Source organism: Camponotus vicinus, unplaced genomic scaffold (assembly GCF_025532165.1).
Source record: "Camponotus vicinus isolate PSW18456_S1 unplaced genomic scaffold, iyCamVici1.0 SCAF_12, whole genome shotgun sequence".
NCBI classification, from domain to species: Eukaryota; Metazoa; Arthropoda; class Insecta; order Hymenoptera; family Formicidae; genus Camponotus; species Camponotus vicinus.
This window is the reverse complement of record NW_028141948.1, coordinates 15,544,753-15,570,209: the sequence shown is the minus strand read 5'-3', so window position 1 is coordinate 15,570,209 and position 25,457 is coordinate 15,544,753. Positions and strand designations below refer to the sequence as shown.

Sequence of the window (25,457 nt, the reverse complement as noted above, 5' to 3'; positions counted from 1 at the left end):
GGTTCATAGATGGTAATTAATGACCGAGGTTTACGATCCAAGAGTTTCAAAATATTTCGAAAATCTCTTTACAGCACGAGAATAAACAATCTCTCGAATTCGATCAAATTTTGGCCAACTTTTGGATATTGCAAATTGCTAAGTAAACAATACATAAGAGGCTAGTCCATCTGCGCCCGCGCCATATCGCTGTCGGTGAATTTTAAATTCAATTCCGGTCTCGTTCGGCGCACAGCCGTTCGATCTCTCGGCCGTGGACCCACGACCATATAACCATCTCTGGTACCCTCGTAGGTGGACCTCGGCAAAACTCGGCCGTGCTCGACTACGATCGGTCGACAGGCCTGCGCCGACCCCAGACGACGACCCATGGCGATGGGAGCACACAACTGGTTGTGGCTTTCACGAGGCAAGGCACGCTGAGCGTTCCGCTCCGCTCGCAGCGCATTCCGAGTCCATCGCGTCGTCCACGCGCGTCGCTCGATACGCACCCGAATCTCGCCCGCGTCGAGAGCGTACGATAACGTTGCGATAACGAGCGTTCCTCCGCGTGGGAGTGTCCTCCGTTGTGTCGAACGCGAGCTGTCAAACGGAGCACGGCGTGCTTCCTCTTGGACGGCGCGCAACCGAAAAAAGGAGCCGTGCGGCGCGCTCTCGAGGCGCGGCGTGTCACGTGCACGCGTTCTCGCCTGCACGTGACGTTCCCGCCACCCCCGCATCCGTGGATTTGAGTTCATAAGCGCGAAATATGAAACACGGCGCGTAAAACGAGTGCCGTCGATGGTCGTGGATGTGCGGCTTGATTCCCGCGGCTGTAAATATACTCGGGTAAGAACGTCACGTGGCGGTCGACACGATGCTCCTCCGTCGACTAGCGGTGTTGCTGCTCCTTGTTGCTGCGCGGCCAGCCGCCAGTTACTTCAATCTCTTCCTCACGCAGATGGAGGTCCGCAAGTTAATGGGTAAGATATTTTTAAGATTGTTGATATTTGTGAGATTTATAAAATATAAGGAAGAGGCGAAAATAGATAGCTGCTTGTTTAATTCTTTCGTTGGCGATCGTCTCGTTGCATTGCATATTTTTAACGAAGACTCTGAATGAATGGCAAGTTAATGGGTAAGAAATTTTTAAGATTGTTGATATTTGTGAGATTTATAAAATATAAGGAAGAGGCGAAAATAGATAGCTGCTTGTTTAATTCTTTCGTTGGCGATCGTCTCGTTGCATTGCATATTTTTAACGAAGACTCTGAATGAATGGCAAGTTAATGGGTAAGAAATTTTTAAGATTGTTGATATTTGTGAGATTTATAAAATATAAGGAAGAGGCGAAAATAGATAGCTGCTTGTTTAATTCTTTCGTTGGCGATCGTCTCGTTGCATTGCATATTTTTAACGAAGACTCTGAATGAATGGCAAGTTAATGGGTAAGAAATTTTTAAGATTGTTGATATTTGTGAGATTTATAAAATATAAGGAAGAGGCGAAAATAGATAGCTGCTTGTTTAATTCTTTCGTTGGCGATCGTCTCGTTGCATTGCATATTTTTAACGAAGACTCTGAATGAATGGCAAGTTAATGGGTAAGATATTTTTAAGATTGTTGATATTTGTGAGATTTATAAAATATAAGGAAGAGGCGAAAATAGATAGCTGTTTGTTTAATTCTTTCGTTGGCGATCGTCTCGTTACATTGCGTTTTAACGAAGATTCTGAATGAATAGCGAGTTAACGGGTGAGATATTTTTAAGATTGTTGAGCTTTGTGAGATTCGTAAGGTATAAGGAAGAAGCGAAAATAGAAAGCTATTTGTTTAATTCTTTCGTTGGCGATCGTCTCGTTATATTGCGTTTTAACGAAGACTCTGAATGAATGCTACGATAAAAGAGTAAATAAAGTTTCTGATGCCTTTTGCGTTGCTCATTCGTCTAAATCGAACATAGATTGATTCTTATTAAATACATCAATTATAATATAATGCATGTTTTGCTGATGTTATTTTCAGATTACATTAATTATTTTCTGGTTTAATTCAATTGTATATATTTTAACATTATTTGCAATATTTGTACAATCCACAATCAGTATAATTGAGAAAAGTTAGAGAGAATAGAATTATTTGAAAAATTCGATTGTTACTAAACGATAAACAAAAGTCAATACTCTTACTGCATGCAGTTTCATTCAATATGTAGCTTATCTCGCTCTCTTTAAGATAGTAATATCTAATGAAAGAGCGAAAAGACAGTCATATCATTGTTTCGCATTGTGCAATAAAATACGTCGATATACTTTAAAGTGTATGCTATCAAAAAGAATTAATGTAGTGATGCAGTTTCCGAGAATATTATATTAATTTTAAAGTTACATTATATTCTAAAAATTATATCATATCTTATAAGTTACATCATATATTCTTAAAATCAGTCAATAATATTCTTGAATTTATATTTCAGATAGAGCTCATATTTATTTAATAGAATTTATAATAGAGTTTAATAAAGTTTAATAGAATTTAAATTCGAAATTACAAAGATATATATACGAGAAATTTGGGAAAATTGTAATGAAATATATGACCTTCCTCAATTTAAAGTTCGATTAAAGTAAATTTCATTTGAAATAATGTCAGCAATTTAGCTTTTTCATCTATGTAATTTCGTGAAGCTTAGTTAAAAGCAAAATTCTTCTTTTTCGGTCGTTTGTAATTTGACATTTGAATATTTGTGATAGCTGTCATTCGTTATTTTTGAGCATTTTGAATTACTTTCTGCAAATTCAATATTTTATGTTATAATAATTGAAAATACAATTTGCAATTTTATAGTAGAAAACGCGATATAATACTGTTAGATAAATAGTAAAGTGTGTAATTTTATGTTACGTACAACATGACTTTATCTTAGAAATGAGACAGTGTATAATAGAATGGAGATATAAATAAAAAATGTCCAATCTAGGGCGCAGAAAGATATTATTATTCAACGAGCTGCATTAACTATGTAACAACATGTGAATGCCGAGAATTATATCTTATATCTTATATCTTTAACGACATTAATTTCTTTCGAGGTTACGTGTTAATCAGATTCATTCAACGGGAGTAAAAAACCTCGCACTTTATACGTTTCTCATTTCTTCGCTGCGCGGTAATAACTCGAGGTGTATGAAACCGGTGTAATTTCAAGTATAAATCCGGTTAGGGACGAACCGAGAACAGGAAAATTGACCGTCACACATATCTCGTATCGGAATTCCCTTTTGAGGCGATCATTTTCCACTTTGTACTTATTTTCGAAGTACACATAGCACGTGCAATTATCAGATAAGGCTGTTAACGGCGCATTATCGATAGTGGTTTAATCCGAATGGGAGCGATGTTGTGTGACGAGCGAGATTATTGAGAGACGAGGCGAAATAAGGTCCATTTATTAAATCCCCGCGTGTTACGTACAGAATCGAAAATCCGTTCCTTCGTAGTAGTTCGATAAGTATTCGGTTGGCGCGGATCGTAATTGAGTATTGGACGTTGAATAATCGCTAATGTCAGTGGTTCGCGTATTGCGCCAAGCTTTAAACTGCCCGATAAATAATCGCTATCACTGCTCACGCAACGATTTCATTAGCTACGCATTTGTAATTAAAGCATCGTGAATCGTGACGCATAATCATCGGACATCAATAGCTGGAAAATGAAATATCGAAGCCATGTTTGCCTCGAACAAACTCTTTGGGAATTTTTCCGGGAATCATTCCGAATTGTTATTTCGGGGAATTTTGAATGATTAATTATTCTCTCCGTAAAATTCAAAGCTGAAAAAAGTTGAACAATTAATCTTTTATCATTTCTCCTTCACGGGAAATTAACTTCATTGAGCAATACGCTTTTATACGAGTTCTATTCTTATAAATTAGATTCGAAGTGTGTCAATTTGTCAAGTGAAGTGTTAGCGAAGTTATTTTTTAATCCATTATGCTTATATATTTTGCGGCGGAATAATTATCAATCAAAAGTTTTTCATTAGAAATAATAAAAATATATAAATAAATGTTAGATACATTTGCTATATCGATTGCACTTTGAAAAAAAGAAAATATTATTAAAACGTACGCAAATTCGATCTATAGATATGATTAATGTAAAAATATAATTAAATAACCGAAACGATAAAATCTGCGTGAGAAATTATGACATGCATTTAAGAACTGCGAATAATAGAGAATTTTATATCATTTTTTTAAAGGTAAATGCACATTTAAAAACCCTTTTCGAGTGTAATCTTGCCTGCTACCCATTAAACGCGATAAAAAAACCGCTTCTTCTTCACTTAATCCGTTCGGATGTTCCATTCTCACGCTTTGGATCCTCCTTATCGCCGTCGCATTTCATTCGTGTGTCACCTTAGTCAAAAATCGTCTCGAGTCGCTGCTCCGAAAACGAATGGGAGCCACTCGAGGCGCGGTGCGGGCGGACTTTCCAATATTTCCTCGATAACTTCCACGGAGGATAATTCGTTTCCGGACCACTGGACCGCGAAAACCATCCGCCTCGTTGCCCCTCTCGTCGTGGGGCACGAAGGGGTACGATGTATAGGGTGACTCCCGCGACACCTGAATCCGCTCGGGATTTCTCTCCTCATAAGAAAAGTGCGTTCGCGCGTGGGATTGCGCCGCACGCACGACTCTCGATTGGCGTGCTCGAGGCACGTTTCGCACGTGTCGAATTGCACGCGAGAACGTGAACCGCGATTTTTCATCGCGCTGAGAACGAAGCGCGACACACGTTACGGTTCGTGGGACACACTTCGATCGTTGCGACGAATAATAGGATTTGATTGAAGAAAATTGAATGAAATTAAAATTTGCACATGAAAGAGCGTGATTAATATATTTTGTTCTTATTATGGAACAAGGATTTGATTATTGTTCATATATTTTATTGAAATATTGATGTGTATGCTCGCTGCATGTTTCACGCTGATGGCAAAATAAAATTGCACAACAGTAATATTGCAAAAAAATAAAGATCGCGTAATATTGTAAAATGTACGATACGGCGAGTTACATCGTTTTCACTTCAATAATTTATTGCAGCACGAATGGGGCATCAGAGACGCGAAATTGAACGTTTAAATCACGCAAATGATGCGTTGTAATTAAAGATAAAGATTTATGATCGCACACAAAATTGCAGAGTTGCATTTGCATTGGGCTATATCATTAATTATAGCTCTGTGTTATCTGCCATAATAATCATCGTTGGTAACAACATCGTTGACTTTATTGCAACATACAGGAAATCATGATGTAATAAAATTTGCAGAATTAAATGATAGAATTAATGATATAAAATTAATGACATCAGCGCTGTTGTGGTTATAAGCTCTTTTCCTGAAACGAATGCTTTGATTTAATATTAAAGAATTAAAAAAAAAATTTTCTGCAAACTTTTTAAATTATTTTAGCAATAAGAGAGAAATTTAAAAGATTATAGAGAAGAAAGATAAAAGATCTTTTCTCATTAAAAATAAATTGACTATAAATCGAGGTAAAACTTGAAACAGCTGACTTTGAAGGATACCATATCGACGTCTCTGTATTCAAAGAATTCGTAAACTATCGCAGATACGTGCGCCAACAGCAGTTTGTAACTGCGAATAGAATCGGCGAGTAAATACGGCGCGACGTACGAATTTAACATAAATAGTTATTAATAGACATTCCAACCGGGGTGGAGTCGCATTCTCCGAGGTTCACGCAGTCTCGCTGTGAGTTCGACCGCGCGATGCTTGAAACTTGCATACCCGTCTATTCGAAGCCGAGTTAGCCGCAAGGATTCGAGACCGAGGAAGCAGACGCTCTCGTCGATATACATGCGGTTCCCACTGACAACGTGATAAGTCATTGTACCGTTTTCAATCATGGCTCCATGTCGATGACGACATGGGCCCCATCACGGAGTGTTGTGGGGCAGCCCGTCCTTCGTTCCTTCTACGAAACACAGCAGTAAATTTCTACGTCTACATGACTGCGCGAAAGCCACCTCGACCACTTCGCTCGCAGAGGAAACCACTCGCGGCTTGGCATTATAATATACGAGAGGCGTAATAAAATATTATAACGAGGTCCTTGTTAAATGTCGACGTGGGGGCGATCGTGGGGGGAGTCGCAGGACCGGCTCTAGTTTGTTTAGACAACGAATAATCGGCGCAATCGCTCCTCTGCGTTTTACACCCGCGCGAAGGGTCGCTTCTCTCTCTTTTTCTTTTTCTTCCTTGGTACCTCGCGCAAGTCTTTTTTCCTACCTTCTTCCTTTTATCGCTTTCTGCTTTGGTCCTGGTAGAAGGCCAGCCCTCTCAGATGGCCCCTTCGATACACACCGATTTTGAAACGGCCCTTGTACCTCGCAGCCAGGCTGCTGTCCGTGCTTTTCGAACCGTAGAACGTAAAGAAGGTTTCCGATTTCCGTATTCTTCGTATACAGGGTTTCCCGTTTCTTCCGCCTGGTCTTCCGTGATCCATCCACCCGCGGTCGAGAAATCGATCTCGATCGTGAGCGTTCTTCTGATCGGTTACCTACCTGTGGGTGAAGGAACAATTCCGATGGTACTGAATGTACGGGCCGATCGGCCGTACATAAATTCTCCGTCGTAATGGCGATCGATAAATTGTGCGGCGAGAGCGGTAAGCAGGTGGCAAAGACACAGTCTTAAAATTTGGGACTTATCTGGAGGCCTTATGCAGGCCTGCGTCCGCGCGATGTGAGATCGTGTGGCTTTAACTTGGATAAGATAAGACGGAATTCCACCGGTGCCAGGTTACTTCTTCTTCCTCCGATTTCAGGCTGTCCAAGGCGCGCAAGGTAAATTATGTTTAATCGCCGATCGATTCTCGCGATCGTGTTGCTCGTCGTGTTTGTCGTCGTCATCGCAGACGCCTCGGAAGGATAACTTTCGTTTCCATTTACTTCCATTCCTCGATTTATTCTCGACTTTCTCGACCATCATTTTAACACGTTCATCGTCATCGTTTTGTTGCGTCGTAATTTTGCCCTTTCCGGATTGATTTTTCGTTCGTTTGACAAGTCGCTTTACCGATTATAAATTCAATTTGATATTTCCATTTCCGTCTCGTATAACGCTTGCAATAGTTGCTAATAGAATAGAAACAAAATAGCACAGGCAATCATTTACTCTTTTAAAGATTCATCACTTTTGAAAGCAATTTGCTTTAAACGATTTTTTTATAACGTGCGCACGTTATATTTTTTAAAAATTATTTTTTAATATTTTATAAATTATATAAATGTTAAAGACATTGTCTAAGTTAAATTAATACATGGACGCTACGTTTTCAACTTATTAAACAATGACAATATATAATATAAAATTGCTATTAATATAAAAAATCATTAAATCTGAAAAACCATTTTTTTCTTTCATTATTTAATTTAGTTTCACGTAATCGTGTTCGAATTTAGATAGAGAGACGTTGTGCGAAATGAATGGAACGACAAATACGTTAAACTATACCGATTTGAACGAGCGTCACCCGTCAGAAGGTCGTGTCAAAACACGAAAACAGCGTACATTCGGACAAACCTACGCCCGAGGCGTCCCTACGTTCGTGTGAGTCCGGCTCGGGTCCGACCTTAGCTAGTTAAGGCCTGACAGGCCCATCTTGATGTTACCCGTGGAGTGGGACCGCTTCAAAGGCCTCGACCGAGGCCCCGTGAAAACGTTTATGCTCGTACAATGGCGTAGCGACTGGTGTGGCTGGGCTCGATGCGAGTCCCGCGATAACGATACACGTTTCATTAATCGAGATACGTATCGACAAATCTCCGCGACGAGAGAGGCCGATCGGTAGCGATAAATATTGTGACGCGTCGTCTGGACGCTGAGGAACGCGTGGGAGGGAAAACACGGGATTGTAGATTTATAATGATCGATGCGCGCGCGAAAAAAGCGAGGGTGGAAGGAGGTGACGCGCAACGATGCTGTACCGACGATGCATCTATCTATGCGCGCGGATGACAGAGAATGATGGGGTTGGTGGATACAGGAAACGTCCGTACGCGTGTACGATTTCAGGGATGGACCGGGCCGGGCGGATGCTGCGCCCGTGTCCGCATCAATCTTCGGCTCCTCGTTAAGATCCGCGCCTTAAGTTTTCACTTGTGTGCGGACTGGTTCGCTCGTTTGGCTACGTCTAACGTATGTGTTTCAGGGCCGCGTCTTCGAATGTGCTGGTGCTGGGACATTTATATGAGACGCCGTCGAGGTAGAAGAAGCGGAACCCCCGTGGATTTTCTTCCGAAAGAGAGGGAAAAAGAGAGAGCAACCCTCGGCACTTTCTCGCGTTTTATTTATTTTGGAACGAAAGAAGGAAATCCTGCAACACAATCTGTACCGTTTCTACTCCGAATCTTGATACTTTTGACAACACGTGTTATCTTTCTCGAGCGAAAGACGATGTTTGAGTTTTGACAAGTCGAATTCCAACAATTCCCAAATGGTGCTGTGTTAGATTTTCTTCACGAAAAGGAACGAAGGGCGGATTCTCTTGAAAATACTTTTCGTTTGTTCTCTCGGAAAGGTTTTTTATTAAATTAGTTTTTCGAAATACATTTCTTTCAGATAAATAATTTTACGGCAATTTATTATTATTTTTATTTATTATTATTTATTATCATTATTTATTATTAATTATTATTTTTATTTATTATTATTTTTTAGAACAATTTCAAGATATCGTTGCAAATTGTACTAAATATATATCATTGTATTAATATCTATTATTAATATTAATTTGTAAATTATTTCTTTGAATCGCAATTCTTGTATACTGAAGTGCAATTCATAATTGTCAAATTGAATAGCATCATTCGAATCATCATATAATGGAATTGATCTCTCGCAGAGACCTCGTTTGTCCCGGGAGATTTCAAAGATGTTGCGTGGAGCGAAACGAGTGCACCCCAGTTCTCTGCCAGAGCTCTTACAGAAAGAGATCTCTTTTCTGTCGAGAATTATTACATAGAGAGAAAGAGCAAAAAGTCTCCCGGGGGAACGCATTTGCGAGGGATATTTGCTGCGAAGCGACGCCTTTGTTAGTATGAACATTTCCTATTTCTTGAAATGTAGGACGCGCTCTCTGCAATTCTTTGATCTTGCTTGATTACGTTGTCCGGAATTGAAAGTGCTCTGGAAATAATTAAAATGCTGCACTTTTTAAATGTACGCCACAATATATTGAAGTAGTTGGTGCAATTCGAGCGTAGTTTGGCCGAACATTGCGATGAAAAAGTTTTTGGAAATAACTCATTCAATTCAATATGTCATTCATACAATTTATCTTGATGAATGAAAAGAATTTACAAACAATTGAACAAGTCATTATTCACACTCACTCCAAGGAAAGTAAAAAGACTCAGAGAAGTCCATTCAAATTTAAATTTTATGGGATGTTACGTTTATGGTATTTTACGCAAATTTTAAAATAATTAAGAGTGCGGGAAAAACGCTCTCTCTCTCTCCGAGCTGTCTATACTTAGCCCATTGCTTCGCACCAACGGGAATATCCATCAATTTTTCGCCGTTATCCTCGCAGGGAATCTTTTAATCCTCGCTCGCGCGCGAGCTCACTACAACCTCGACCCTGAGCGAATCCTGAGTGACAGGATCTTAACGAGCATCTGCTCCTCCAAGATGAGTCGCCGTCTCCTCCGTGGAAACTATCCAGTCCATTGGAAAGGTACCATCGATAGACTTTCTTCAAGTTCAATATAAAAACGTGATTTCTACTCATTTCGATAGACATTCGAAACGTTGTGCATTCGCTCCGGCACTAAAACTACAATCCTACCAAGAGAAAATATTTTTCTAACGTCTATTCGACACGAAGAGAGACCATCGAGACCCTTATGGAGAGTGATTCGACAAAAATCACAGCGCAAACCTGCTTTCTTGGACCGTAAACAGTTCCTGACAAATGATTCCCTAAATCATTCTTTCTTGAAAAAAGTTATTTTCTCAAAATAATTTTGTCCTGTGAAAAGTATAAAAAAAATGGATTTATGTTTTTATGTTGCACTTAGTAAGACTGATGTAGAGATAAAAAGCTAGTTTAAAATACATTGAACTATACAAACGTAATCATCGCGCATAACCGCGTCTGCTCTTATCCGGATATTGTATCTTGACGTTCGCTTTAATACACCCGTCGCGCCTATAAAAGAATTATGATTTAATGCGGACTGTCGACTCTGAAAATATATTTCGGTATGTATTAACGTATCTTTTTTTTTTTTTAATCAAACATCCCATCCCGTCGAGCAATTCCCTCGATGACTCATCATCCGCTGCGCGTCTTAATAAAAATAGAACTCGTCGAACGGTCCGTGCATTACCAAGGTTTTGCGTTTCGAGTGTCCTGTCGTGTTCCATGTCATCCTGACAGCAGATGGAATTCCGAGCGTGTCCCTTCAGTTATCGGCCCATCGGCGCCAGGAAGAGAAACATGTCGAGGGATCCCTTTAAAATTTCGATGCCTGCGGTCTGTAGATGCCATCTCGTTTGGGATCCTTCGGGTCACATAGTGGGGTACGCCGTCCACTTTTTCTTACGTCCATCGTATGTTTTCTCTCTCCCTTTCTCTCTCTCTCTCCTTCACTTTCTTTCTTCCTCGTTTTTTCTTTTCGAGAGTCTTGTAGGAATCGTTCCTGGGCAAACTGCAGTGATAAATCGCGCGTGACAATCGCTCCTTGCTGCCACTGGAGAGTCCTTCGGGAAGATTGATTCCTTCGAAGGCGTCGCGAAGGGAAACATATGTATTCATAAGTCAGTTTTTTCATAAAAGGCAGAAATATAATATTTGAGCAAGACATAATTGACATTTACGAATAATATAATTTACAAATAATTTACAATACATATTATTGCCAAAAGAATAGCAATGTGCATTGGAGTTGATGGAATTTTCGAATTAGTATACGAACTGTAAATTATTTGTAAATTATTTATATTCAAATTGCCAATAAATACAAACAATAATTACAATCATTTATCTTTCTTTAATATCTCTCATAATGGTTTTATATGTGCCAGTTTCAAAACTGTTTTTGCAAACATTGATAATTTATTTTATATGAATTGACACATTTTATATGAATTTTTTAGAATAATCGATACTACAAAATATTTATTATTTCTCCCGAAATATCTCATATATAAATTTTATATGTATATATATATATATATATATATATATATAACAATTTTTAGATCTTGCATAAAAAGAAATATAGAAATCACATCATTCAATATTAATCGTATAATATCATATATAATAATCCCACATCAAAAGATTTCGGTTTGAAAGGTTGAATGCGGCTAATGAAACCGTATCAACGGAAAAAGGATCTCGAACAATCGGAAAGCGTTCTCTTTATGCAATCAGGAAATAAAGCGGAATAATCGCGCGACGTGACGCAGCCGACAGTTCGACAGATTAAATCCGTAGGAAGCCGTTCAAGATGGATTTAAAAGGATCACGCAGTCCGTTTCTTCGGACTCTTGACATCCTCGCGGTCTCTTTAACGAGCACCTTGGATTGCGCGCGAAACGTGTCAGAAAGGGACAGAAAGAGAGAAAGAGAGAGAGACGCTCGATCCTCGCGTCACGATAAATCCAGTCGTCACGTAATCCTCTTCATGTCCGAGTTCTGATTGCCAGCTAGTGCTGCCATATGTCGTCCCCGGTGCTGCGACGACGTCTCAATCAACCCACCCATCTGTCAACCCCTGTTTAGTCTCCTCGACGGCCGGTGTCCGATATAACGATGTACTGTGCATCGCATCTCGTGCGAATGCGCGAGGGGCCGGGAACGCCTCGGGAACAATATTATTTTAGCTCCCGATGCCGGAGAATCACGTCCTGGCGTTTGCTTTGGTTCCCGTTTCGCTACTATTCTCTCCTCCCCCTCGACAAATAAACCTAAACCACAGTATGATGCATCGCTCGCAGGATCCATCCGGGGTCTATTCCGCGCCGCAGACGCGCTTTGTTCTCGCGGATACTCGCCACTTCTGAATATAACCGAAGCAAGAATGTGTGTGGACTTGTGATCATAATGGATGACTCGCGATTTAATGATGAATAACGTTCGCGAGACGTGCAAATATTGCCGCTGAAACGTAACAAATATAGCTCAACAAGAATCATATTGTTGCCGTAATACACGTGAGATTCTTCTTGTGGGAAAAAATCATTTATTATCGAACAAATAACGATGACGCGAATTTTTGTACCGCCGGGATATTCAATTTCCTTGACGGAGTTTAATCAAAAATAGCTTCTGGAAAAAAAATAAGTTTTTGCCGACGAAATATTGCGCGGAACTTTGCTTCTTTCTCTCAATCTTATAAATCCGTCAATAGTTTACGATCGACAAACGGGATTTCGATATAAAGAGATACAGCTGTCGATTTTTTCTTAATCTTTCCGCAGTCGAAACTCGTAAAATAGCTTCGTAAAGTCTGACGAATGTGGATCATGGATCCCAAAAACGGCAGCCTACCCCGATCCTTTCTCTCTTCCTTCGGTTTCCTCCCTTTTCATTTCCCGGACACCCCGTCTTTGCTCCTCTCGCTTATTCCGGAGTGAATTATAACTGATGTCGCGCAAAGTTACGCCTTCCTGGATTTAACCTATGGCCCGAGGAAGGGAATCGAGGGAGTCATGTAAAGCGGAGGGAGATGAAGGGAGGAAAAGAGGCTGAGGGATAGAGAGGAAGGAGTCGGCGTTGACCGAGGAGGTAGAGAAGACAGCAGAAGAGAGTGTACAAACGACGCTCAGAACTTGTCCAGGACTTATGGGTTATTCAGGAGACTCCTGTCGGCATAGCGGGAGGGAAGAAAGGCCGTTCGATATATGCTAAGCAGCCAACCTCCTGCATTATATATATGCACACGTGGGTGCGAGAGTCCCCGATATGTGGGCACGATATGTGCATGCGTATCAGAGATACGTAGACTGTCTCAGAAGTCATGTATTTTCTCTGTAGAATAGATAGTGGAAGTGAATAAATGGAAAAAAATCAATATTGATATATTGACGGATCATCAGGCGTTTTAATTAATAGGCTCTATATTTAATTAAATCTATAATTTTCTAAGAATACGATTAAATCATAAAATGAGGTTCAACTCTAAAAAAATGTATCTAATTCGATCTCCCCAAGATTTTTGATGCCGAGAATGATTATTTGCAATGAGAAAAATTCGTGATGGGGCGTGGTTTCTGAGGTCACCCTTTATATAGACACCCACGTCGTTTGGCTGCGATGGCGAAAGTGAAAAATATCCGCGCCGGCAACACGTACATAAACGCGGCACCTCGTGTACATACGTGCTGTCACATGTACACGTGTGTACATATGCACACGCGCGAGCGCGTTATTAGATCTCTCTCGGGGCAGCGGAGGCAGGATATCGGCGAGTATATAAGCCAGCTGGCGGTGAGGTTTGGTCGTTAACCTCGCTCGCGCGGATCATTTTTGGAGCGCCGGAATTTCCTCAGAAACCGCGCGCGAATCTCCGCGGGGCGGAATTTGTCGTAAATCACCGCTCGCCGGTCGTTCGTTGCACGCTGCGAAACGCGGAGCGACTCCGTATTCGGGTTCGAAATATCGAGATTTACTCTTTCTGTCACTCGCCCGTGATAGACGCAATTGCGAGCTAGAGAGGCAGAATCCACGTCGTAAAATCGGGCATCTCCGCCATCGCGAAGTAACGTTTCTCAATCATCTAGAAAATAAAAAAAAAACGAAACACGCACGATGCCTTTCTAGAATTTTAAAATCGTATAATATTCTATTTATATTTATTATTTATTTATTTATTTTTTATACATTTTTAAAATTCTTTTTTTTTTAATCTCGCCTTTTTTCGCGAAATGCTCCGTTTTATTCCTTTCGCAGATTAATTTCTGCGTGATCTCATTCGCAGATGCATTCGAGAGATTGCATTCTCCTGTTAACCTGTCGTTCGTTGGCGCTATTGATGCATAAGACGCGACGGCGTGGAACGGGAATCGAACGAAAATCGTGCACGCCGTATTGTGAGTAGGCGTCGCGTAAATCCAATATTTCCTGTCCCCTCGACCTGTGCGTCTCTCCACCCTTTTGCGTTCCTCTTTCTCTTTCTATTTTCTCGCGCCCTTCGTCGCAACCCCGGTTTCAGGTCTCCGGCTTTCAAGAACCTCGCCTCGCCTCACCGCGGGAGGATCTCGTTATACGCGTACCGGATTTCATATTCGGAAGGTGTTGGGTTTCTGACCCATAGACCTTTCTGATCCCCTCCCCCGATGGTGGTGGGCCCCCGTTGAAGGCGACTCTGCACGGCCTCGCTTCGGGGCCCGGTCTTTTACTCGACCAGCCTCCGAAGCTGCACCCGTCAGCCCCGTTCAATACCGTATTTTGACAGCAGGGGACACCGCAGAATTTCGCGGACGGTTTCGCGCCTTCGCACGATGCATACATCCGCTCGTTTCATTCACTCGGTGTTCGTTTTCATATATTTGTCTTGTAACGATTGTTCTCTAGACTTGCTTTGGAGATGCCAATTAAGAAGTCACGAGTAAGATTTATCTGGATATTCTTCAATAGATCTTTAGCGATATTTGCATTTGACAATTGATGTTTAAAGTAGTGTGGAGATTATATAAAGAAGAGAATTTTAAAATTTGAAAGATCTTGTTATAAAATTCATTCATAAAAAATTGCGTAAATATGACATAAATATTATAAATTTTCTTTTCTTGTTCTTTAATTATTTGAAAATATGTATCAATTTTCATTAGAATTCTACAAATATCTTTATAAATTTTAATATTTGCCTTTTTTTAATTATTTAAAGTGGTAGATTGTAATTTCTAAACTATAATTTTATTTTAAATAAAAAAAATTATTATATTAAGATGCTGTTATCACCTGAAAAATCTTCTCGATTTTTTTAGATTCGTTCACAGAGATTGCACAGAAGCCTTCATTCTCTTATAATACTTCACTGTCTTGAACATGTCTTATTCTCACCCCCTGGTGTCTACTCTATTATTCGACGACCTCGTCAACGTGGCTCAATGCCGTATTTTGACAGCGCAGAATACCGTGGTGTGTGAAATTTCTCCGGCTGCATTCGTACTTTGCCATTTTCCTTTATAAGCCTATTCGGCCTTTTAACAAAAGTAAAACGTCCTTCTTTAGAATTATTGCGTCTCTAAACAATAGTTGAGCAAGCTGGAGATTTTACTGCAATGAGAAATGGTTCGAACAGCGTCAAATATTCAGAATATCGTATTCTTGTAAAGAGAAAGTGTGAGTTTATTTTTTAATTATTTAAAATGATAAATTATAATTTCTAATCTATAATGTTTAATTTTATTAAATAAAAGAAATTCATTATTCAGAGTATCTTCTTTTTATGAAATTTTAATTATAATGTACGACTTCTTTTCTTTTAACGTGATTTCATCTTAGAATTATATTACAAAATTTGAAATTTTATTCAAGTATTTTATTCAAGTCAGTGATAGTTTTTTTAATTGTGAATATTTTTTTCTTGCTATAATTTCATGGTATAAGAAAGAAAAGGAAAGGAAAATGAATGTACAATATATATTTACTATTACATTTGCAGCCAAATTTGTCGGTAGTGTAAAAGTTCTTCTTGCTTCTTATATCTACAATTTTCTCTCGTAAAAGTGGCAATAATTCGCTATTCGGTTCAGCGGATACGGTAATCGGTAGTTTGTAGGACGCAGTAGGAGCAAATTCTGCGAAAGATAGTGCCCTGACAGAATCCCTCGTGACAATTGTGTCTGGAAGCAGTTGCAAGGGTCGACGCCTTTACTGAAAGGGCTTTTTTTTCTTCTTTTTCGCTTTTGAGTCTTCTCCTTCTCCTTTGTCACCGGCTTACACACTTCTCTGTCGCTTTCTGGTTCGCGCGCGGTAGACACAGCGGACATCAAAGAACCTTTGGTACTCGTCGACTTGCTTCCACGCTTCCACCCGCTCGCAAAGTTCCCGCATAATCGCGCGGGAAAAGAGCCAAAGAGGCTGATGCCACCCTTCTCGGTTGGATAAGAGGCGAAAAGCAAGCCGTGATAACGAGGTCATAGTCGAAGCGTCATCGACGATGCAGGGGGACGAGGTAAAGTTATCTTTGATGCCGGAAGGATTACACTTTACCTTCCTCTGACGCGTGGGAGTGGAGTGGACTCTGTGCCGGATTAACGATCGCGAAAGCCTCCCTTGAGACGGAGAATATATATGCAGAATTGGATTATCCTAGGTAGGAACATACCGAGACGCAATTAATTACTGTCTAGTCAGATCTTTATCCTTCTGGGATTGAGTCGTATATTATTCGTAAAGCAGTGAGTTTCCAAAGGGAAATATAACAACGTTGTTTGCCGTTTTACGATCGTGCTCGCCGTATCCGTCGTATTCAAAGGTAACGAGCGCATCTGTTGGCCTCTATTGACCTTCTTTCATGCCACTTTTGAGATTTTGAAATCGATTTTTGCAGCAGGTAGTCCGAGCAGACATTCGTAGGCTTTTCAGAAACCAGGATAATTATTTTCGAGGGAAAATACGCGCGCAGTGGGTTCATCCCTCGTGCTTTTTACGACGATTGCCACGATGGGGATCCTCCTAGCATGGGACAGGAGCGAGAGAAACCTTCGGGCCGTAGAAACGAGGTACCGAGGTCGTGAGTATACGATATCTGATGCAGAAAACCGGTAAAGACCGGAGGGCCGCGGGGGCGGAAGGGAGACGCCGAAGCGGGCGAACTGAAAGCAAAGACACGACCGCGGGGGCAGGGTGGCGCATTGTCTTCGGGTGACTTAAAAATCCGACTCGTGCCTCGTTAAGCACACGCTATCAGATACAGCCGCAAAGGATAGACTCCCCTCTCTCCGAGGGAGTAACACGACGCACGGTCCGTGTCCCGGTCTCTTCTTTACGGTGGGATTCTTCTCCGATACTCCACCTTTTCGCCCACGTAATCTTGTAGCTCTCAACCTTCGCTTCGGTCGGGTCGTCCGGTAGCATAATGTGTGCTAAGTGTGAGTCCGATGGGACGGGCGAGAATTTAGCGAAGCGAATGCGCATCACGCGGCAATTTGTTGCTCTCTCTCTCTCTCTTTCTGCTCGTGTCAAGTCTTTCTTTAATATCTACACAGGTGTTAATTATTCGTGTGTTTAAAGATAATGAAGCAGACGGATTTTTTTTGTCCTTTGAGGAATTTAATACATCAATTAAAAATGAAAATATTGTAAATGTAAATATATCAACTTAATAATTATTAACTTAATAATTATTAACTTTTTAAAATAACTTAAAATAATTGAAAAATATACTTTATATTTTGCGAAAGAGAAATTAAACTTCCTAACAACCTTGATATTCGTTATATAGGGAGAAGAAAGCAAATTCGCTGTAAATTACTAGAGCAAGAATACAATTCAATTCCAGATTCGTTTCCATCTATTTTTCTTAGGATAAACAAAGAGAAATATGAGAAGAGAAAAGAGAAGCCACGTTTCATGTTCCATCTTATGAAATTTATATTCGTTTTTGAAAAAATAGTCTTAACTAAGTAAGCGTAATAGATTTTTTATGTAAATTTAAAATTATTCTATCTTTCGTCTTTTTATTTTTCTAGTTTATAAAAAGTTTCCAATTTTCTCTGTGATTTAAATACTTCAAGTTTTTATATTTGCTACTGATAACAATGATAATTTCACTTCATGTGTTAATTTTATCTTTTTAATTGTCAAGAGTTTTCGTGACATTTGATATATATGAATGGAGCTTTTAATGCAGGAGTCACACGGCACACATCGCTCTCGTAGATTTGTGGAGCAAATGCACGCTATGTTAATCGTAATATGAGTGAAACCGAATGAGTCACGTCCACTCGTGAATTAAATAGCTTTCGTACACTAAGGCACTGCGTTTGAGAGGAAAAATTTGCGAATAAATAAATCTCCTTTTTTTAAACGCAATGATTAATGTTATTAATCTATATTAATAAATAATTTGAGAAATTTACGTATTTAATTACATATATTATACTAATTAGAAGAAACTGACAAAAATATATATATGGAAATTTATATAAAAATATAGAAAAATAAAATAAATTATTATATAATTCAAGTCAAACAATGTATAAAATACTAAACTTATTTTATTTGTTCTAGGAGTGTCAAATGCAGAGTTATTTTATGTCAAGGAGGGCGTCATAAATGAGTATGCCGTGAAATTCATTGTTCCTGTACCAGCACAACTTCACAAACTCCACTTTACGTGGGAAAATCTCGCCGGTAAACCGGTAAGTTCTTGTAGAAAAATATTGTTTTTCTATTCTCATACATAAATTTATATGCAGACTGTATCGTAAAAACATTTTAATAAAGTATTGTAAAAAATATCTTAATAAAGATGTAGTAAAGGTTTAAGTCTATGAGAAGGTGAAATACGCAATTATATTAAACGATATACATATATATTGGAAACCTGACAAATTAATTTACATTTGAGCATAAATCGAAGTGATTCTTGTAAATAAAAAAATTTTAAAGTAATTTAAAGTTAATCGTAAAATATTGTTAGAATCGCGAAAATGTCTATGTTTTTATTAAGATGTATAAAGCGAAAAGATTTATAAGCATATAAAGTGAGCATAGATATAACAATGTGTCGAGAACAAGAATTATAAGGGCAAAATAAGATATTTACAGACACAATATTCTCGATGAGTGCCTCTATATTTCTTATTCGCGTTCCTTTAATTTTTCTGCTACTTCTCTCTTCGTGTTTTTTCGCATTTTCTCGCCGAGATTAAAGTCGCGAAAAACGCAAAAATTGCTCGTTGACGTAACGATCTGCTAAGATACTTTGGAGACAATCCTCTGACAGAAATCTCAGCGAACATTTTTCAGGATTTAGCGATTACATCGTTCGAGAGGTCTTGAGTTGAGTTTATATTCATGTTTCTTTCGTATCTCTGTGGTATGCTATACTTATCAGGATTATCGAAGCATATCGTTCTTTTCCGTTTCTCAGGTTCTCAACAACGCGAAAGCGTAGACTTGTCGATAAATAACGAGTGAAGTATATTTTAGCGAGAAGAAGTCAGTAGAAATATTTGAGATATACCCCTCCGTCTGTTTCAGAAAAAGTTTAATTGATACAAATTTCCTTTTCCTTTTTTATTAATTAAAGATATTTTCTATCCGTATTCCTTTTTTCATCTCCTTGCACCTTTTTATCGTCTCCCTCATCTTAATCGAGTACGTTCAGAATAATTACCAAGAGCTGACCAATCGACTTCTGTCACTTCTTGCCTCGAATAAATAATCGGTAAGCGTCCTACCGTGCGAATTAATTTTATGTTATTCTTAATGTAACGACGCGACTGACGCGACCGCGCGATAGTTATGATGGTGAGAATCACGAGGCTGCATATTCATGCGGGATATAAAATTGAAATCCGACTCTCTCTCTCTCTCTCTCTCTCTCTCAGTTCTTTTCTTGCTCTCGTTCATGAGTCATCGGCGAAGCCTCGCAAACCGCTTCTGCTCGCCGTCGACATCCGTGATACATTGACAAAGTGGCGGCGAAAAGTGGACAGAATGCGACGGGGTGTCCGATTGACTCGTCGACGATGCGCGGAAAAAAAGGACGGATCTCCAGGAGGAGCGGGACAAAGTGGTCCATCCACTTCTTCCCCAGTTGTCTCGGCGCATAGCGAGAAGAGGGATAGACTGGGGGAAAGAGAAGAGAAGGAGATGAGGAAGAGATTGACGAGCGACGCAAAGACATCCGTCACCTCCGCGCGGCAAAACCGAGTTGGCTTGAATGGCACTTAAACCCAGCGGCCTGTCCGTCAAATCGCGCGGGGATTGCGTCTCGATAAAGCGGTTCCGGATGCGAACGATTGTACACGTCGAATTATCGGGGAATCCTCGTGACGGCTTTACGACGCATTCAATTTCGATCGGATATTTGTAAAGAGCGAGTAGCAATTTTCCTTCCCTCGCGCTCATCACGCGACGCCGTTGCCTGTTCAAGATGAAGCATATGGCGGATTCGAAAATTAACGAGAGGATGCGGGAACCGCATTGTAGTCGCAATGAGAATATGAGAGGAATTTCTATGCATAAAGGCATAAAGGGATTGACATCCTCTTTGCGACAGATATATAAAATAACGCGTATCCCTTACAAGGACATTTTTGCAAGGATGCCACATTCATCACGGTATATCTATCGTGCCATCTGTCAGAAGTAATTATGCAGTTTCTAAAGAAAGTACAGATGTGATCGACATTTTACATTTTAATTATAATAATTACTACACTTCCCTATATATACTTTTTTTGCTATTAATCGAAATAATTTCTTATTCTCGCATATTTTGTATGATAAAGTATCACTGATTGTAGTAAGTCATTCAGAAGAGAAATCTCATCTCTCGTGTATCTGGATTCTTAAGTAGAATCCGCTAGTCCATTTGGAGGAAACTGCCTGCTGGTTGGCCGCGTAGCCGCGATCCTCGCGACCGTAAAAGACCGCAGGAAAGCGGTACGGTGGATATATAGTAATAGTGACAAGAGCGGGTAGGGTTGACGAGATACTCTCTTCGCGGCCAACCGAGAGAACCGATCATCTGCGAGCTAGTAATCAGCGCTGCGAGTTCGCGTTCGTCTAGCTCTGTACTTCTGCTTCGTACCACTGGCCTCTCCTTCTCTTCTCCCATCACCGTTTTCTCTCCAGTCTTGTTTTCGCACAGTCGGTCCTTCGGACTTACTCTTTGCTCTCGCTGAGCGCAAATTGTCTTCAGAGAATGGTATATATTTGAGATTACATAGGAAGGTTCAACATTCTCTTGAGATTATGACCGAGCGGCGAACCTTGTCTCTTCGACGTTTGTTTCATTTCGACTTCCTTACGAGTGATTTGGATCCGTACTTATCGAATGGGTATATTTATGTGCATTTCTCTTTCTAATCTTTTACGTATTCTTCTCTGAATCTTCCATGAATCAGCCATTAGACACCGGAATACTTGATGCTTTCAGCTGCCATACACGATGTCCGTGGATATCAGCAATCCTACGGCGCTAAGTAGTTCCCTGAACATCTCTCAAGCTGGCGATATACCTCTTGCTGGCCTGCAGACGTGGGCTTTATCGTTGCACTGTGGGCCCTACGACGCGGAGATCGACTTAACTCTCCGAATAAACGTCTCGCTGTCGCGGAAGAACACCACCCATCTAGAATTCAGGCGGAAAAAGATCTGTCTAAAGGACAAGAGCTACATCGAACCCGAGGAGGTCCTAGTCGCAGTCTCCGGCTCCACTACCGGTGGCCAGATCTTTTACGCGGCGATTGGTTGCGCGTGTGCAGTCATGGCGGTTATTTTTATTCTGGCCATGATGTATTACGTGCGCAACAAGAAGACTACAAGGCATCGAGATCCCCTTCAGTAAGTATACGAGCTGTTCGTAGATCGATTGACTAATTTTTTTTTTAAATTTACATTAAGAATATATTTATATCGCGTATTATATATGAATTTCAGGGAATCCAGGGGTCTCAGCTCAGCATGCAGCATGGAAAGAAGTGCCGGAGTGGGACCTGCACAAACCTTTTTATCGCCGGAAACACCACCACCTGCGTCCGCTGCCTCAGGATCGTCCTATAGAAGACTCGATGATCGTCCTAGCAGAGAACTGCACGAAAGAATCCAGGAAATTACTGTACAAAGGTTATTATATTTTAAATATTAATACAAAAATAATTGAATTAGAAAATTAAAAATAGATATTTTAAATGTTAAATATTTATCTGATATATTGCAAGTTAAATATTTTTAAAATTTATTATTTATTTGTCATGATAAATATAACAAAAATAAAAATTTGTTTCATTCCTTTACAAGTAATATATGCCACGTGAATTATAGCAAGACATAAAACAGATTAAAATAATTCATTTTTTTTTGTTATAGATGCAGAGTACGTCTTCTTAGCATTGAAATGGAGGGAACATTTGGACGCGTGTATAGAGGTAGTTATCACGAAGAGGGTGCTTTATCCCCGAGAGACGTACTTGTGAAAACTGCTGCTGAGCACGCATCTCAATCACAAGTAGGTTAATTTTATTTTCTCTATGAATTTTATTCACTCGGATAAATAATATAAATTAATAGAATAAATAAATATAGGATAAATAATTTTTATAAAAGTTAAATAATCGGATATATTGACGGATATTTTATGCACTTGCCTCTTTAAATTAGCAAAGCAGAGTATATATCTCGTTTTAGAGAGATAAAATTCTTTCTCGAAATAATCGAGATGTTCAAATACGACTTTTCTGTTGTTCAAAGGTGGCTCTTCTCTTACGAGAAGGCCTAGTCCTCTACGGGCTCAATCATCCAGCATTGCTTCCGGTTCTCGGTGTCTCCATCGAAGACAGAAGCGCGCCTTTTCTGCTTTACCCGCACACGGGTTATAGAAACATGAAGAGATTCTTGCTAAGGTGCAAGTTAAGTAGCGAAGGGCCTCCAAGAGCTCTCACCACGCAGGAAGTCGTCGAAATGGCACTTCAAGCCGCCAAAGGTGTACAATATCTTCACAGGAAGAGGATCGTTCATAGAGACTTGGCTGCTAGGAATTGTGTGTACGTAAGAACATTAAATCATTATACATTGCTTTTCAACGAATACCGTAAAAATTTTCATTAAGAGATGGACATATTTTATATCTAGTAATTTAATTTTATAATGCTTTATCTTCAAATTTTTAACTGCTCTTAAAAAAATTTTATTATCTTATCTTATTTAGATATATTATTCTCAACGCATTGGTCAACTTCATATTTTCTTATAAATCTGTACGAAGCAAAAGCTCACGTTATATCTCGTTGGAATTAATTGCGCGCATAGACATAATAAACGATGTGTTATCGCAAGATTTTAATTAATACTTAGTTGATTATTCCACTTCGAGAAAATAACTAACGGTAATAAAATTACCGTGCGATTTATGCTTCTCCGTCACACACATACGCAAAATCATTGCCTTCATGAAGTTTTTTCCCTTTCAGTGTTGACGATGACTTGAGAGTGCAGATTACGGATAACGCCTTGGCTAGAGATTTATTTCCGCAAGATTATCACTGCCTCGGCGATAACGAGAATCGTCCTATCAAGTGGCTGGCGATAGAAAGTTTACTCAGCAAGACCTTCACCACAGCTTCTGATGTGGTAAGTCATATATATAAGCAAATGCAAAAACTTGCTGTTAAACAAAGAGAAAGAATATCAAATATTTCTTATTTTTTCTAGATATTTTTTTCCAACAATTTAACGCATTTTAATTTTATTAGTAAATTTTATTAGTAATTTCTTATTAGTTAATTTTATTAGTAAATTTCTCTTCTTTAATGAATAATTTCAAAAATTTTAATTAAAATGCAATAAAATTATTCATTTTTAAATAATATATTTTCATTTTTTTTATCGTGTAATTTCATTCGATTTCAGTGGGCTTTTGGGGTTTTATTATGGGAGCTAACGACGTTGGCGCAGCAGCCTTACGTAGAAGTGGATCCTTTTGAAATGGCATCCTATCTCAGAGACGGTTACAGATTAGCGCAACCGATAAACTGCCCGGACGAGCTATTCGCAGTGATGGCGTATTGCTGGGCCATGTCAGCGGAAGAGAGACCGACATTTAGTCAATTGATTATCTGCTTACAAGATTTTCACACTCAGTTAACGCGATACGTTTAATTGAGCGTGGTTGTAAAATAGGACTGGATTTTGCTAAGATGTCTCAATTTAATTTCTGAACATATCGAAATTTTTATCGAAGGAATAATGTCGAGATACCAAGATAGAAAAGCTCTTTTGTATATACTATTCTAGTATTTAAGTACTCGCGCAGGTACAGCGTTTTTATAGCAGTTGTATGTAGGATAATCGAGTTTAAGGTAATATATTGCATTTTTCTTCAAAAATTATTCAATTAAGTATAGTTTTTTCAAAGAATAACTGTCAGTTGAAACGAATTTGAAACATAGAATTTTATTTATTACGCGATGATTTGCATAAAGCATTGATAAAATTTTAATGAGTCTTGATAATATCAAATACAAGATACAGAAAAAATCATTTAAAAGAAAATCAACTGATATAAATCTATAATTTTTTATTATAGATATATCGGAGAATCTTTGCAAAAATTTAATCTTTTATAGACTTTTTCAAAATTCCGGCCTATGTTTCAGCGCTTTATAAAACTACTCTTTGTATGTTCAAGAGATTGGTTTTTACAAGACTCACAAAATATATATTGTAATTTTATAATTGGATATATTGTAATTTTCTAATTAGTCTCAGGAATATATTTTTAGTAGTGATGTCCACTTTTACAAGATACCCTGTGTAACGACTGAGCACAATCTGTAGAAATCGCGTGAATTATTCATACTGTAAAAATTAAGACTGAATTCTCACCTATCGCGCGTTGCGTCACGTATCTGGCGCTCGTTCGATGTGATATCGTCCTTGATTACCAAAACTGGCGAACATACGTCATCGTGCACTGCCACAATCCCGTTTTCGGAAACCTGTATTACATGTAGCGAAACGGAGCGGGCCTCTCGGCGAATTTGAGCCATGTGATATGCGCTTTGCTTGCCCACGTGAGTATGTTTCGAGTGTGCCAATATGTTTACTTTTTTTTGTATTTTTGTACATAGTGTGTATTTACTTAATGTGTCTGCATATACGCGTGTGCGTCATGCCTAAATAAAAAAGATCCCGTGTACATAATTAATTGTGTAGCGTAAGAAACTTATAAATGTACAAATCGTCCGAGCGTTACGAGCACAATAAATTTCTATCTATACCATAGGCAGCATTTGTTGCTTTTGTTCTCTGCATCCACCCTCGACATTGACTTTACTAAAACAGCCGTAACGTCGTTCTTTCTAGGACGAAGGGGTTTCAAGCCGTTCGCCGGTTTATTTCTGGCGATCCTTTCTTAGTGACGAAAGGAAGGAGTTTCTGTTTTCTCGGAAATCATTCGTCAAAGCCACATGTCACATCGTAAACGAGTCTTGTAATTCGTACGACAGTCGTGCGTCGAGTCGAGTGTCGCGAGAGAAAATTAACGGTGTCTCCGCGACATCCTGTTTAAAATGACAAATATTGTAGAATATATTTTCTCCCTTTTTCTCTCTTTTTTTTACTTGTCTTTTATTTTTTGATATATTTCTTTATGTAAATCGAAAGATAGAGAAACTTTGCATTAAAAAAGAATTCTTAATTATAAGCACTTTAATTAAATGGAATAAACCGCGTAATGAATAAGCA

General features: G+C 39.2%; 1 protein-coding gene across 2 annotated transcripts; it reads left to right on the top strand.

The window, feature by feature from the left end:
- Positions 1-397: 397 nt before the first annotated feature.
- Positions 398-24,995, top strand: Dnt (tyrosine-protein kinase Dnt). Of its 2 annotated transcripts, none has more exons than XM_083084484.1 (8): positions 398-962; positions 18,270-18,400; positions 21,151-21,557; positions 21,654-21,839; positions 22,083-22,221; positions 22,464-22,756; positions 23,183-23,342; positions 23,622-24,995. In XM_083084484.1, exons 1-8 carry the CDS (start codon positions 857-859, stop codon positions 23,868-23,870), a joined length of 1,671 nt encoding a protein of 556 aa, XP_082940610.1. In that variant the 5' UTR covers positions 398-856; the 3' UTR covers positions 23,871-24,995. The 2 variants fall into 2 exon arrangements, with proteins under 2 accessions (XP_082940610.1, XP_082940611.1); XM_083084485.1 differs by lacking the exon at positions 398-962 and adding an exon at positions 1,577-1,582.
- Positions 24,996-25,457: the final 462 nt, after the last annotated feature.